General features: G+C 35.2%; 3 protein-coding genes across 3 annotated transcripts in view; 1 reads left to right on the forward strand and 2 right to left on the reverse strand.

Moving 5' to 3' along the window:
* LOC123528715 (structural maintenance of chromosomes protein 1A-like) overlaps positions 1 to 2,675 on the forward strand; it is a 44,691-nt gene extending 42,016 nt beyond the window's left edge. Inside the window, exons 27-28 of the mRNA XM_053521719.1 lie at positions 414 to 524; positions 1,214 to 2,675. Coding sequence (XP_053377694.1) covers positions 414 to 524; positions 1,214 to 1,321 — 219 coding nt within the window. The 3' untranslated portion in view covers positions 1,322 to 2,675. The remainder of the gene's footprint in view (positions 1 to 413; positions 525 to 1,213) is intronic.
* Positions 2,676 to 4,992: 2,317 nt separating this feature from the next.
* Positions 4,993 to 8,779, reverse strand: LOC128547739 (uncharacterized). Its single transcript, XM_053520871.1, has 2 exons — positions 8,402 to 8,779; positions 4,993 to 6,645 (listed from the first exon to the last, which is right to left on the reverse strand). The coding sequence occupies exons 1-2, from the start codon at positions 8,777 to 8,779 to the stop codon at positions 4,993 to 4,995; spliced, it is 2,031 nt and encodes a 676-aa protein (XP_053376846.1).
* Positions 8,780 to 9,189: 410 nt separating this feature from the next.
* Positions 9,190 to 13,836, reverse strand: LOC123529050 (C-factor-like). The gene is made up of 5 exons (XM_045309237.2): positions 13,653 to 13,836; positions 11,926 to 11,977; positions 11,307 to 11,494; positions 10,744 to 10,893; positions 9,190 to 10,080 (listed from the first exon to the last, which is right to left on the reverse strand). The coding sequence occupies exons 1-5, from the start codon at positions 13,785 to 13,787 to the stop codon at positions 9,850 to 9,852; spliced, it is 756 nt and encodes a 251-aa protein (XP_045165172.2). The 5' UTR covers positions 13,788 to 13,836; the 3' UTR covers positions 9,190 to 9,849.
* Positions 13,837 to 14,627: the final 791 nt, after the last annotated feature.

Genomic DNA, 14,627 nt, shown 5'->3' on the forward strand with positions numbered 1-14,627 from the left:
CTATGGGCAAGTGTGACTGAATCACTTGCCCCTTACAGCTGTTGGCTGTAAACCTGGCTTGGGGTGTAGAATTCTTTCATGTGATGTAGCCATCTAGAGTGCTTAAAAGTGTTCAACCCAGTTGCCTCTCTGTACCTGAAATAATGCCTGGAGGGCTGCCTTGGTCTTGCTTCCCCACCAAAAGCTGTAGAGTTGCCAGATGACCAAAGATTATGTTGGTGTGACGTTTCAGTTTCCCAAAGGAAAAGAATATTTCCGACCTCTAAAATTTAGTGTCAAGCTTATTCATGCTAAAACTACTGCCGAGTGATTTACTGTGAGAAGTTCTAACTGCCCACAGTTTGCAGTAAATTTATATGAAAGAAATAACTTTTCTTTGATGAGTCCATAAACATTTTGTTAAACTCCTACAGGTAGCAGCATATATTCGTGAGGAGTCACAGAGACATTTCCAGTGTATTGTTATCTCCCTTAAGGAAGAATTCTACAACAGAGCTGATGCTCTTATTGGTATCTACCCAGAGGTAAGACCCAGTAATAGATTAATAAATTTATAAGACTTAAAATTTAATAGACTGAAAAAAAATGCTGGCTGAATTTCCATCTTAAAAAAAGATATAAGGTGGATTCAGAAGCAATTTTAACAAAAAAAAAAATTTAAGCAAATATTCTTCCTTTCATGAGTATCCAAAGATGCAGGATGATTAGTTTGATGCATCATAACAAAATGAGCCATGCCTTGAGAAAACCAACACAGTGCGTTTGCAACCAGCATGGATCCAGACCAGCCTGCGCATCTGTGCAGTCTGGTCAGGATCCATGCTGTATGCTTTTAAAGACTATTGCAATTAGAGAAACTGTTAGCGAACAGCATGGATCCTATTGCAATTAGAGAAACCGTTAGTGAACAGCATGGATCCTGACAGGACTACACAGATGCGCAGGCTGGTCTGGATCCATGCTAGTCACAAGGCCACTATTTTGGATTTCTTATGGTGCGGCTCAAATTTGTCAACAATGTAAATTTTTATAATTACATTGTGGACCATATTCGTCAGTCACTGATAGTTTAATGTTATAATAAACATCTGGTAACATCTTGGCAAGTGAAACCTAACTTATTCAATGGCTAAAATATTGAAAAACTTCAACATTAGTTACAAAAGCTTAATATTCATATATCTTATGATTTTATGCCTTGTTTTTTTTCCAGCAAGGGGATTGTGTAATCAGTAACGTATTGACATTAGATCTCACCCAGTATGAGGACCCACATCAGTATGAGGAGGACGATCGTACAGCATTACTTAATGTTAGATGAGGGCAGGAACTGTTGGAGGAGAAATCGTTAGTGACTGTTGATGAAAACAGAGAAACTTTGTGTTCAAACAGATTTAGTGCTGATCAAGTAAATGTGTCAACAAACAAAGTGTGTCAGTTTACTGGAATATAACTCTGATGTTAAAAGTCTAGAATTTGAGTAATTTTGACAGTACGTTTAATGGATATAGTCCTACAAGCACTACGCTGGTTACCTAATGTTTTATGAAACATTTAAAACCATTGTAAAACCCCTGACATCATGTACAAAGAACTTTTTCTGTCCAGTGAGACACAGAAAACATCTATGTTCTTCCAGCAAAATTAATGAAAGAGGTTAGGCTACACTGCACTTTAGTATGGTTTCAGTTCTGTCTAATGGTATGAAGTTAAGTTTTACCGCAAATAGAATTAATGGCCAGTTGTCCTAATAAGACCGCTAAACCAGGTTTAGTATTTTATATATAAGGTCTTTGCCATTTTTTTCCTCGATCTCTATTAATTTAGGTAGTATCTATTTAGTTGTTTATATTAAGGAGATACTTACCAGAAATTAGGGCAGCTGCAACATAACTGAAATATATGAAAAGTTGGAAAGTTCATTACGTATACATGTAGTTAATATTTATACATAATATGTTTCTGTTAGAATTATTTAATAAATTGTGTCAAATTAATACAGAGCTGGACTTATGATTGTTCTAAGTCTGAATTTGAATACTTTATGATGCCCTTCAAACGAAACAATAAAACTTAGGATGTTTTTATTTTTTTTAAAGGTAATGTCTTGAATAATGTGCATGATTTATCAAAACTTTTTCTAATTCATTGTTGAAAATGAAGATATTATTGAAATTCATGCTCTGATTTAGGCATTTTTCTCAATTTTTACATATTACACACTTGCTTAAATACTACAAAGATCCTTCACATGCCTAGACAAAGTATGGTATTTGGAGGTATCCCAAAAACTTCAATTACTGTACAAGTACCTAGTTATAAAATTATTTTCAACAGAGCTGCTTGGGTACATATAATAGCTATACTCCTTTAAAGGAATAAGAGTGCTATAAGTATCAGGTAATTGTTCAATCAATAGTACGCAAAACAAGTTGTTGTAAATTTTTTAATAGTATTCATGTAAATCTATATTTTTATTCATTGTAAATATCTCTATATTATATTCGTGATTTCGTATTCATGATTACATCTCTTATCTCCTTGTTGTGTATCTCCACTTGTCCATTGATTCACATTTTTGGATGTCAGTAAATCGTATTTCATATGAACGAGCGTCATATTTCATGTTATATTAAATGTTTTATTATCGTATTTGAAATTAAATGTTAGCTATATCTGATTTGTTGTTCCTCATCATGTGAAGTATGTTCTGTTTCTCTGATTTCATACAGACACATGTCATAATAATGGTAACTTAACAGCTTAAAAGGCGGATGAAGACCCCAGACATTACTTTGTAGATTATTTTAGGAACAGGCTGGCATTTGACAGATCCACTTTCCCAATTTGAGAACTTTCTGATGGGAAGGAATTTAAGAACCCTGCCAGAGGCTGGAATGCATAGTGGGGAGGGACAATACACCAGTATTGATTAGCTATTATTATGTCTTTTTGCAAGTACAACTCTGTGTTATTTTGAATAATGGATATTATCAAGAATTTGAGGGAAAATCTCATTGGGAATAGGTGCATTGAATTATGCAGGAAGGTACATGACCACTATTACATAACACTGAGCATGCTCACCGGAACGGAAGATAAAGACTACAAAATTTGTAGTTAGCCCTGTGATTGGAAGATTGACTAATAAAATCACATTTTTGGCCCAATCTTGATAAAACTTGGTCAGAATGTTACCTCCAATAAAATCTTGGACGAGTTCGATATTGGGTCTTATGGGGTCAAAAACTAGGTCACTAGGTCAAATCAAAGAAAAAACTTGTTAACACTGTAGAGGCCACATTTATGACTATGTGTTCATGAAACTTGGTCAGAATGTTAATCTTGATGATCTTCGGGTCAAATTCGAATCTGGGTCATGTAGGGTCAAAAACCAGGTCACCAGGTAAGATCAAAGGGAAGGCTAGTTGACACTAGGCCACGTGACCATATATTAATGAAACTTTTTCATAATGTTAATCTTGATAATCTTTAGGTCGGGGTCATGTAGGGTCAAACACTAGGTCACCAGGTCAAATCAAAGAAAAAGCTAGTTAACACTCTAGATGCCACATTTATGACCATGTCTTAATGAAACTTGGTCAGAATGTCAATATTGATGATCTATTGTGAAGTTCAAATTCGGGTCAGGTGGGTCAAAAACTAGGTCACCAGGTCAAATCAAAGGAAAAGCTTGTTAACGCTCTACAGGCCACATTCATGGCAATATCTCTATGAAACTTCATCAGAATGTTTGTCTTGCTGACCTCTAGGTCAAGTTCGAATCTGGATCATGTGGGATCAAAAACTAGGTCACCAGGTCAAAACAATCGAAAGAAAAACTTAACACTCGAGAGGTCACATTTATGACTGCATCTTTATGAATCTTGGTCAGAATGTTAATCTTGATGATCTTTAGGTCAAGTTCGAATCTGGTTCATGTGGGGTCAAAACTAGGTCATTAGGTCAAATCAAAGGAAAAACTAGTTAACTCTCTAGAGGCCACATTTCTTGACGAAACTTGAACAGAAAGTTAATTTTAATGATCTAAAGGTCAAGTTCCAATCTGGGTCAAGTGGGGTCAAAAACTAGGTCACCAGGTCAAATCAAAGGTAAAGCTTGTTAACAATCTAGAGGCAACATTTATGATTGTATCTTCATGAAACTTGGTCAGAATGTTAATATTTATGACCTTTAGGTCAAGTTTGAATCTGGGTCAAAATCTAGGTCAAATCAAAGGAAACGCTAGTTAAGACTAGGTGCTACATTTATGACCATATCTTAAAGAAACTTGGTCAGAATGTTAATCTTGATGATTTGATCTTTAGGTCAATAGGTCCGGTGAGCAATACAGAGCTTTCAGAGCCGTCTTGTACATAAATTTCAGATTAAAGTTTTGATGCCCTTTCCCTCTATCTGTTCTTGCCAACCTGATTTGATTCAGATTTAAAACAGTTGTTACACATCATCACCTAACTCAAATGACACAAGGGCCTTGACTCTTGCACCAGTGTTTCATGAATTATGCCCCTTTTTACTTAGAATTTCAGATTCATTTTGGTGCACTTCAGTGCATCTTTATTACTGAATGAGTTTGGTTCAGACTTGAAATAGTTGTTTCACACCATCATCATCATGATCGTACGTGACAAGGCCTAGAACTCTGGTGCAAATATTCCATGAATAATGTGACCTTTAAACTAAAATTTCAGTTTAATTTTGATTTTTTTAACCATATCTCTTTTGTAACTGTATGGATAATTAAGATAAAAACGATGGGGTTTGTACAGTGTTTGACTGTCGAATATTGCGAATACAGAGTAAATCGCGTAAAAAAACTAGTAAATGTTTATATGCGATGATAATCATTACATGCATCTTTAAAAATATATATAAATACATTTCCTGATTTATAGTAATTTAGTTATGACAATAATGGTCGACTTGTCTGTTTCCCTAAACCCTGGCAAACGTAAATTAGTGGTGTACAAATTATAAAACTGGAAAAACTCTAATCTCGTCGTCAGCAGCTACAAAAAGCTGGTACATGTCCTTACAATACACCATGCATGACACATTCATTTTCTCACACTGAATGCACGACAGTGGACTGTTTGCAAGACGAGTAACTTCAGCTCTATGTGTATACCAAGGTGTAGTATGTGATTCAATCGTGGTCACTGGTTTCATGTCCGACTGATGTGGTGAAGCGACATACATAGTACCGTCTTCGTCTGTAGCTATTGCCTTTAGTACACACTTCAGTCCGAAAGTCCAGTCTTCCTGTCCGTTATAGTCAAATGCACATACTATTGCATTATCCGTTCTGGCTAATATAAAGCCCTCTCTGCCGGAGCCAAGCATAAGATCGTCTTTTACCTGTGTAGATGTTGACCATGCTGGGGTTGACTTTCTATACGTTATCCGCCCTTTTACTGCATGGAAAACAATGTCAATATTTTTCAGTCTGCTGCCGGTGAACAAAAAAGGTTTGCAAGGACGGCCGTAAATGTCGAGTAACAGAATATTGTCAGAGCCTCTGACAGTCACAACTAATAGTTTCCTGTTATCTATGAAACATACATTTTTACAAGCGCACTGCGTGTTCAATGACCTATCCCGTTTACCCTCTTTTATTATTGACGTCATCTTAACTTCTTCTTCATCAGGGAAAGTCAATGCAATTTCTGTTTCAGCTATTAATGTAACATCATACGGTGCCCTTGAAAACCTTTTCTGATCCAGCTTTGTACTGTCTTTTATGGAAAATATTTTTATCATACAATTTGCATTATCGACAATGATTAATGCAGACTTTGTTGCAACCATTCCTGTGATTCTGCATGCTGAATCTCTACTTCTGTGGACTGATCCAACTGTGACTGATTTTGACCTTAATTTAATAACACGAGTCTCCGATATCAATTTTGCCGCTGGTGTTTCGGGCGTTTTCATACAAAGTTCGCCAAGATTTGTTATATCACCACCTATAAGTTTCTCTATTTTCTCATCCGCCTTAAACTCGTATCCATGAATAAGGTTTTTCTGTTTCATACATTTTATGTCTTCAAAACAACTGTTCATTTTTTTGTTCAATTTCTTTACTGAAATAAATAGTTGATAATTTTCGTCTGATTTTAACCGTACGGTATGAATCAGTTCTTTTATAGCTTGTACTTCAAAAAGCATTGTGCTAATTCTTTGATGAAGTGATTCTAATTCGTTGGTGTCATCTTTTTGTTTACTATTAATTTTAGACAAAATGTCACGTTCCAGTTTGTCAAACAAGGCATTTATCTCATGTTTATACTCCAAAATACGTCTTCTTGTTTTTGAACGGTACTCTTCTACAGCGACATAACTTTCTCGCAACTGACTTTCAAAAGATTTCCCCATTTCAACTACAAAATCAAGACTTTTCATTGTGTTTCGGTAGTCGTTACTTTCTGAAAAGCTATGTGCAATATCCGCAATTCTCTTCACACTCTTACAACAACTGTGATCAGAACGTACACAAATACAACAGCATAATTCTTCATCTGCTTCGCAATAAAACTCTATTTCACTACCAATGTGTTTAGAACATGGTTCTTTACTGGCTATCTTTTTCAAATTTCCTTTATGTCTAGGCATACGTTCTTTACTCTGTAAGTTATGCTGTCTAGTTAGAGATGCTCTTGAATGAGCTTTATAACACCCAGCACACAAAAGTTCATCACACTCAATGCAATAACCTTCAGCGCACTGAAACTCTTTTTCATGTTAACACGGATCGCACGTCAAACTTTCTTTACTTTGACCCTGAGTGTACTCCATATTTAGTTTTATATCTTCTGGAACATTGTCAACACATCGGCTGTTAGATTCAAAAGTTTCATTTTTGCCAGTGTTACATTTTTAGCTCACCTGAGCAATGCTCAGGTGAGTTTTTCTGATCGCTCGATGTCCGGCGTCTGTCGTGTGTCGTCTGTCAACATTTAGCTTGTGTATGTGATAGAGGCTGTATTTTTCAATTAATCTTCATGAATATTGGTCAGAATGATAACTTTGATGAAATCTAAGCCGAGTTCGAAAATGGGTCATCTCGGGTCAAAAACTAGGTCACTAGGTCAAATCAAAGAAAAACCTTGTGTATGCGATAGAGGCTGTATTTTTCAATTGATCTTCATGAATTTTGGTCAGAATGATTGCCTTGATGAAATCTAGGCCGAGTTCGAAAATGGGTCATTTAGGGTCAAAAACTAGGTCACTAGGTCAAATCAAAGAAAAACCTTGTGTATGCGATAGAGGCGGTATTTTTCAATTTATCTTCAAGAATTTTGGTCAGAATGATTACCTTGATGAAATCTAGGCCGAGTTCGAAAATGGGTCATCTGGGTTCAAAAACTAGGTCACTAGGTCATATCACGTAAAAACCTTGTGTATGTGATAGAGGCTGTATTTTTCAATTGATCTTCATGAATTTTGGTCAGAATGATACCCTTGATGAAATTTAGACCAAGTTCGAAAATGGGTCATCTGGGGTGAAAAACTAGGTCACTAGGTCAAATCAAAGAAAAACCTTGTGTATGCAATAGAGGTGGTATTTTTCAACTGATCTTCATTAAATTTATCCAGAATGATAACCTTGATAAAATCTAGTCCGAGTTCGAAAATGGGTCATCTGGGGTCAAAAACTAGGTCACTAGGTCAAATCGAAGAAAAACATTGTGTATGCAATAGAGCAATAGAGAATGTATTTTTCAGTTGATCTTCATGAAATTTGGTCAGAGTGATTGCGTTGATGAAATCTAGGTCGATTTTGAATATGGGTTATCTGAGGTCAAAAACTAGGTCACTAGGTCAAATTAAAGAAAAATCTTGTGTATGCGATAGAGACTGTTTTTTTCAATTGATTTTTATGAAATTCGGTCAGGTTGATTGCCTTAATGAAATCTAGGTCGAATTTGAATATGGGTCATCTGAGGTCAAAAACTAGGTCACTTGGTCAAATCAAAGAAAAAACTTATGTATGTGATAGAGGCTGTATTTTTCAGTTGATCTTCATGAATTTTGGTCAGAATGATTGCCTTGATAAAATCTAGGTCGAGTTTGAACATGGGTCATCTCGGGTCAAAAACTAGGTCATATTTAAGAAAATGCTTGTTTTATCGCAAGAGACCAGTTTTTTGGTCCAATCTTAATGAAAATTGGTCAGAATATTTGTTTCCATGAAATCACTACGTCAAACATGTTTTACACTGTTACAGAGTGTTTCTTAGGTGAGCGACCTAGGGCCATCTTGGCCCTCTTGTTGTGGATACGGGTCTGTAAATAAATTTTCAGTCTCTAAGTTTTCCACTGAAACAGAGCATCTCGTTTTGGCTCCAGCCTTTTTGTTTAAAGACGGAGTAGGTCCTACGTAGGTATCATTCTCTTCGTTGTTAATTTCATTGGTTTTAATATCTTCATTCACATGTGTGTTTTTGCTTGCCAAATCCGAGTTATTCTCATCGGCTTTACAAGTTTCTTGTTCATATCCTGACAAATTATCAGCTGTAAAAGCTTTATTCCTTTCATCAACAGATCTGGTTGTTTTTAAGCTATATTCTTCTAATCTTTGTTCAACCTCCAGAGATTCTTTCGTTGCAGGGGAATCTTTGAACTCTGTGTCTTCATTTTCCTTTGTCGAATTGGTCCGAGACGTTGTAATTTCAATTGCTGCTTCAAGACTTTTATGTTCTGATGCTGTAGAGCTGGTGTCTTGTTCTTCTTCCGTTTTCTTTCCTGAAACTTCCATTTTAGACCAGAAAAAAAATATTTGTATTCAAAGAAGTATAATCATAACTTGCAATTTGCGCTTCAGAAATTAACAACTCGAAAATCAGAAAGATCAATAACTAAATTACTGTATTCTATTTACTATAATAAGGCGTTTTGAATACATTTCTTCCATGACGTTAGTTCTTTTGATAAACTGTTAAATCATAAATCATTGTAATGAAAACATTGATATATGAAAATAATGCTCCATTGTTTACCTGAATGGTTATAGAAGTTCTATATAGACCTTAGACTTCGTACTTCAGAAATAATTGAGGGATTTCAATAAAAAAAATACATGCGCTTACATTTAAGTCTGATAATTAACGTTTGGAAATTTATTTAAACTATTTAATGATCTTACTCTCTTAATAGTTAACAAAACAATAACATTATTCAACAATTTATGAGTGATAAAAATTAAGATATTTATAGATTATATAAACTTCGAAGGACGTGTCGAACAAGTTCAGATACTTAAAATATCGTCTAAAATGTCTATTTCTAAACTAAATGAATCAGGTATAAAATTACACACGGACAAATGTGGGTAAATGGCAATGGCCAGATCTGATCTTATCTGAATAAAAATAGAAGTAATTGTCATTTTCAGTTTGTGTGATATTTCATTGTAATATTCCACCATCCTTTTAAGTTCTCTCGGAGTATTAAAGTGCAAAATTTCAAATTTGATCGTAAATATTACCCATTATAACAATGTACGATATGGCAAATGGACTTGAAATTGTTCATTTCAAGAGACTAGAGTGTCATCTTCTGTTGCAGGAAGTCAGATATTTTCATTACATTGTTCTGCCTACAAATAAGTTCACTCTGAAACCATGACAACATTTTCCAAAATCATCTTCTTCCTTAAGTTTTTCCAGGACAAACATAATTCCTTTTAAAAATAATTCCTAGTATCTTAGAGAACGTTCAAACATTTATAATGAGTACGTGTTACATTCTAAAGCTTTCTGTGTTGAGCGTAGACTGTGGATCTAGATTCGAAAATACTATAATCATTAGCAATTTCTCAGCACTGTTCTACCATCCAATTAGTTCCCCTTTGAAACCATGGTAAAATTTTCCAGAACCCTCTTCTCCCTGCAGTTTTTCCAGAACTGACATAATTCCTTTTACGCTTTCTTCTGTGGTAATGAGTGCACTCTCCCCGCCCATTTCTGTCTTTACCCAGCCCGGATGGATAGCCGTACACAATATGCCATCCACTTTTAAATCCAGACTTAGGTTTGAGGTGATCATATTAAGTGCAGCCTGTAAAAAACATATTAATATATAGTCTGTAAAAATACATTCTAACAATATAGCTCGATTTTTTGTCAGTTAAACAAATAAGGAAATCAGGTGTTGTATATTCTGAAATAAACAACAGTTGAAACGCGGACCGGAGAGAAAACAGTGTGATACTAAATAACCATGTGACGCCTGTTTATTATTCCGAAGCAATTTTTCAGCATAATATTTTATCGGGTGTTTATGAGCATAACAGCATGTCTCAATGAATATAAACAATGCATTTTCTAACGTTCATTTAATATTTAATAATTACATAAGAAACAAATCATAAACTGATAAGAACAGTATACGTATTACTCTGTGAGAAAACATGGATCAATAGTATGTAAAAGGCAAGTGAAGTGGTTCTTTTTTACTATAGTATGCTAAAAGAGCAAAATTAAAAGTCATGAGAAACAACCACTTTATAATTCAACGGATATTGCCAATTTTGATGACATTGCAAACCATCTAAAGCTGAAGACGAACCACTTAACTTTTATCAAACTTGTACACAACTGATACATAAATGAATAATGTTAAATAGACAATGAGGCACACGTGAACAAAAAATAAATAGATGAAAAACACATTTAGAAAACGATTTTTGCTCTGTTTTAAAGTACTTAAAATCATTTTTACCTTTGAAGTTCTAGATGGATAACTTCCACCTGTTGAATTTTCAGAAATTGACCCTGTACCAGAAGATATATTAATAATTCCAGCTTTGCTACAAGACAATGGATCGGTTGGGTGTTGCCTGGCAGCTTGTTTCAACAGCGGCAGAAACGCCTGATAAAGTTGAAAGTACAATTTTGCAATATTTTCCGTAATTAATGCATTTATTTTAAACTTTGTATTAGTTGCCCTATTCTGTACTCAGTATTTAAATATTTACAATTACGTACTAAGATGTAAATGCAATGTAAAAGCGGTACCAGGAATAAAGACAAATTGGAATTTAAGCTTGTTTATGGCAAACCAACCCCACATTTACCCTATATACTAATAAAATGAATGTGCTTTTGGATCGTAGAGTCCATGCAACGTTAGTGTTCAGCTTAAGCCGGTGCTAGGGGGAAGCAAATGATGTTGCACCTTTCACTATCTTTCGTGAACACTATAAAAACTAGTCCGTTATTATTTTGACTGTTTGTGTTCTTTGCTTCCAAAGGATCGTCTTACAAATTTGATTCTGTTAGCACCTGTGTCACCATCAATGGTCCAACAGCATTCACTTCATAATGCCTCTTCATTTCTTCCCTGGTAACATCCACGAGGCCAATGGGAACGTAAACTCCACTGTTGTTGATGAGCAGGTTCAAGCCTTCATTTTCAACAATCGAAGCAACAAGCAATTTTGCTTTCTCTATAGTGTCCTGCTTCACAACATCTAAATAAATATAATAAACAGTTATTATTCAAATAAGATCTACAGCACTAACACATACTTTGTCAAGGGTCGCAATGTTACAATAGTTTGTATTTTTGCAAAAGATATCCCAGTATTGCAGATCACTATGGATGTTATAGTAAATGTAGCTCAGCACAACAGTAAACATTGTCCATTTGAAACTGTGAAACCTAGATAGTTGTAAGAATCCTTTCAAACTGTATGGTAAATACTTTTACAATATATCAAACAGCATGCAAGGAAATTTTAGAAATTTACAAGATTTTAGAAAATTTTGGAATTCTCTGCCCGACAACTTACTCCAGAATGCGTCTTTGATAAGTAAAATGTTATTTCCTTGTCACTTACAGTGACTAGAACAAATTTTACACTGAGGCTACCAATTTAACTAAATTAGGTTGAACACCGACCTAGCTCAACAACTCGCACTTGTGGATTTGATTCTGCAATTGCATTCAATTCCTGAAAATATAAAACCAGAAAGTCAGCTAACTTATAAGGGTACTTCTGCATAAATCATATGTACTATGTAATTAAACTTGAACCACTGTTCACCTCACAGTGCCAAATTTTATGGATATTTTTTGTTTTTGCTTTTATATTCTATTTTCATTGAGAAGAAAATTTCCCCCAAAATGTGAAGGAGTCGATTTAAAGGGACTGACCTCCAAATTTTAAGATATTAGGACTGACTGAAACTTTGTTCTAGACTTTTAATACTGACGGATTATATGTTAGCACATATATTATTATTAATTCTAACACGATCTGCAGCTATTGGTATATAAACATATAGATCTAGCGAAATTGCCTATACATGAATCTACGATATATTTCACCCCCTATGATTGTGGCATAAGAGATTCTACTTCAGTTCCGTTACATACAAATTATTTCAGGGCCAAACGGTTGAAAACAGCATCTCAAAAACATAAGTATGATAAAATGTCATACTGACTTATGTGTAGGACCGTAAAACACGTTTCGATCTCTACAAGCGAATTCAATTAGCTTAATTAAGATTCAGCGGTGACGTCATAAAGTATGACGTCATAATGATGTGACGTCATATAAAGTTAAGCTCGTAACTTGTAACACAGGGTCAACTCGCCTAATTTGATGATTCTCTTCGTAATTAGTTTGCGAGCTGTTAGATTACTAAATTATAAATACTTCTCAAAATTCTGATAAAAAGAAACAAATATCTATACGTTCCATTGGCTATGCAGCTCTTTCTAACCATAGGGGGTAAATTGTAACAGCATATGACCCGAATGACGTATTACGCTGAAAATGTAGTACTGTAAAATGCGAATTATTTGCGTTGTTAGAATCGAAATAATAAATATGTTCCAATAATTTTATCAATTAATAAAACATGGGCAGGAGTTTGGATGCGAATAATTAAATCACTCGTGCTACGCACTCGTGATTTAATTATTACGCATCCAAACTGCTACGCACTCGTGATTTAATTATTACGCATCCAAACTCCTGCCCATATTTTATTAACTGATAAAATATAGGAACAGATTTATTATTTGTTAATTAAACCACAGTTTATATAGCACCATTTTCATGCACATGTAGACGTTCAAAAGTGCTTTACAGAATAAATTGCAAACAATATAAACAAATACGCGTTCAACACAAACAAAAAATGCATTCCACATCAACAAAACAAAACAAACATATATTTAAAAGTATTTAGATCTAAGTGACCCTTGGATAAAATACTGTTTTACTTTGTTTTATGAACAGGAAAAAATGTATCGGTCAGTTAACGAAATGTTGTACAAAGAATTGGATTTTAAGCAGGCTGTTGAAAGCAGCTGGCGAGTGAGCTTCCCTGATCTTGATGGAAAGGGAGTTCCAAAGCTTTGGAGCAGTGGACGAAAATTTATCGCGCAATAAACCGCAAATTATCTATTTTTTGATAACTGAAGTGTTCATTCAATTCGAAAACTGCTACATGTAGATCTAGTTTCGTTTTAGAACAAGGAAGAATTTTCGGTTTGAAAATAAATTAATAATGTGAAAACTACCCTAATTTCATCCCGCTAATCGTATGCCCTACTGATCCGCCAATGACACTAACTGTAATACTATAGCGAAATACCAGACATGATTTACTTACCGTAGCCGCAACAGGATTCCTACAACATGCGAACAGGAATTTTGGAGGTTCTGTCAGCTGAAGAAACTGTTTCACGATCTCCAGACCTATGCCTCGATTACAACCAGTGATTAATACTGATTTCGGAGAAAGCATTTCGAAACGGCGTCCTTGATATTAACCCATTTATAACTTTGACGAATAATACCGTTGTCGTCTGAAAATGCGGTTATGTAAGATTAGATTGTGTGTAACCCAGATATAGTAAAGAAATATGAGCCGCACCACGAGAAAACCAACATAGTGCGTTTACGGACAGCATGGATCCAGACCAGCCTGCGCATCCGCGCAGTCTGGTCAGGATCCATGCTGTTCGCTAATGGTTTTTTTTCATTGCAATAGGCTTTTAAAGCGAAGAGCATGGATCCTGACCAGACTACGCGGATGCGCAGGCTGGGTTGGATCCATGCTGGTCGCAAACGCACTATGTTGGTTTTCTCATGGCGCGGCTTATATGCCTTTTTATATGCAGGATTCTGTGTACTGCTTGAAACACTTCATTAAGTATATACTTGTCATATCATTCAATATGTTTCTCTGTTTTTTAGGGGTTTTTTTTTTTGGGGGGGGGATATCGTTATGTCTTCAGCGAGAAAACCCCTTTCCGTCGCACTTATTTTAAAATGTTCAGACATACCGGTACAGAAGAGGTGTAAGCCAGGCATGTGTCCCAACTGATACCGTGTAAAACCAGATATCTTTCCCTTAAAAGTTCAAAAAGTTCATAGATAGGGAGTTTATTTAAGGAGATGCGTCATAAGATATTGCAGTTTTATATGCGGAGTTTTAAATCTGACTAAAATCGAGAAAAGATGCGAGTACGTTTGAGTTGGTAAGTCATTAGTTAGTAAGTAGTAGGCCTACGTATGACTTATTACATTTATGTGTAAACTGGTACCAGGACAGTTCCATGTAATTCAACATACAGTTGTACCA

This window comes from Mercenaria mercenaria, chromosome 13, assembly GCF_021730395.1.
Source record: "Mercenaria mercenaria strain notata chromosome 13, MADL_Memer_1, whole genome shotgun sequence".
NCBI lineage: Eukaryota > Metazoa > Mollusca > Bivalvia > Venerida > Veneridae > Mercenaria > Mercenaria mercenaria.

Excerpts from the sequence above, each read along its gene's own strand:
- LOC123529050 (XM_045309237.2), bottom strand. The coding sequence starts at position 13,787 with ATGCTTTCTCCGAAATCAGTATTAATCACTGGTTGTAATCGAGGCATA. Across the intron at positions 11,978-13,652 it reads GGAATCCTGTTGCGGCTACG|GAATTGAATGCAATTGCAGA; the intron begins GTAAGTAAATCA and ends TTATATTTTCAG. Across the intron at positions 10,081-10,743 it reads ATCCATCTAGAACTTCAAAG|GCTGCACTTAATATGATCAC; the intron begins GTAAAAATGATT and ends TGTTTTTTACAG.
- LOC128547739 (XM_053520871.1), bottom strand. The coding sequence starts at position 8,779 with ATGGAAGTTTCAGGAAAGAAAACGGAAGAAGAACAAGACACCAGCTCT. Across the intron at positions 6,646-8,401 it reads ACGAAGAGAATGATACCTAC|AGTAAAGAACGTATGCCTAG; the intron begins GTAGGACCTACT and ends CATAACTTACAG.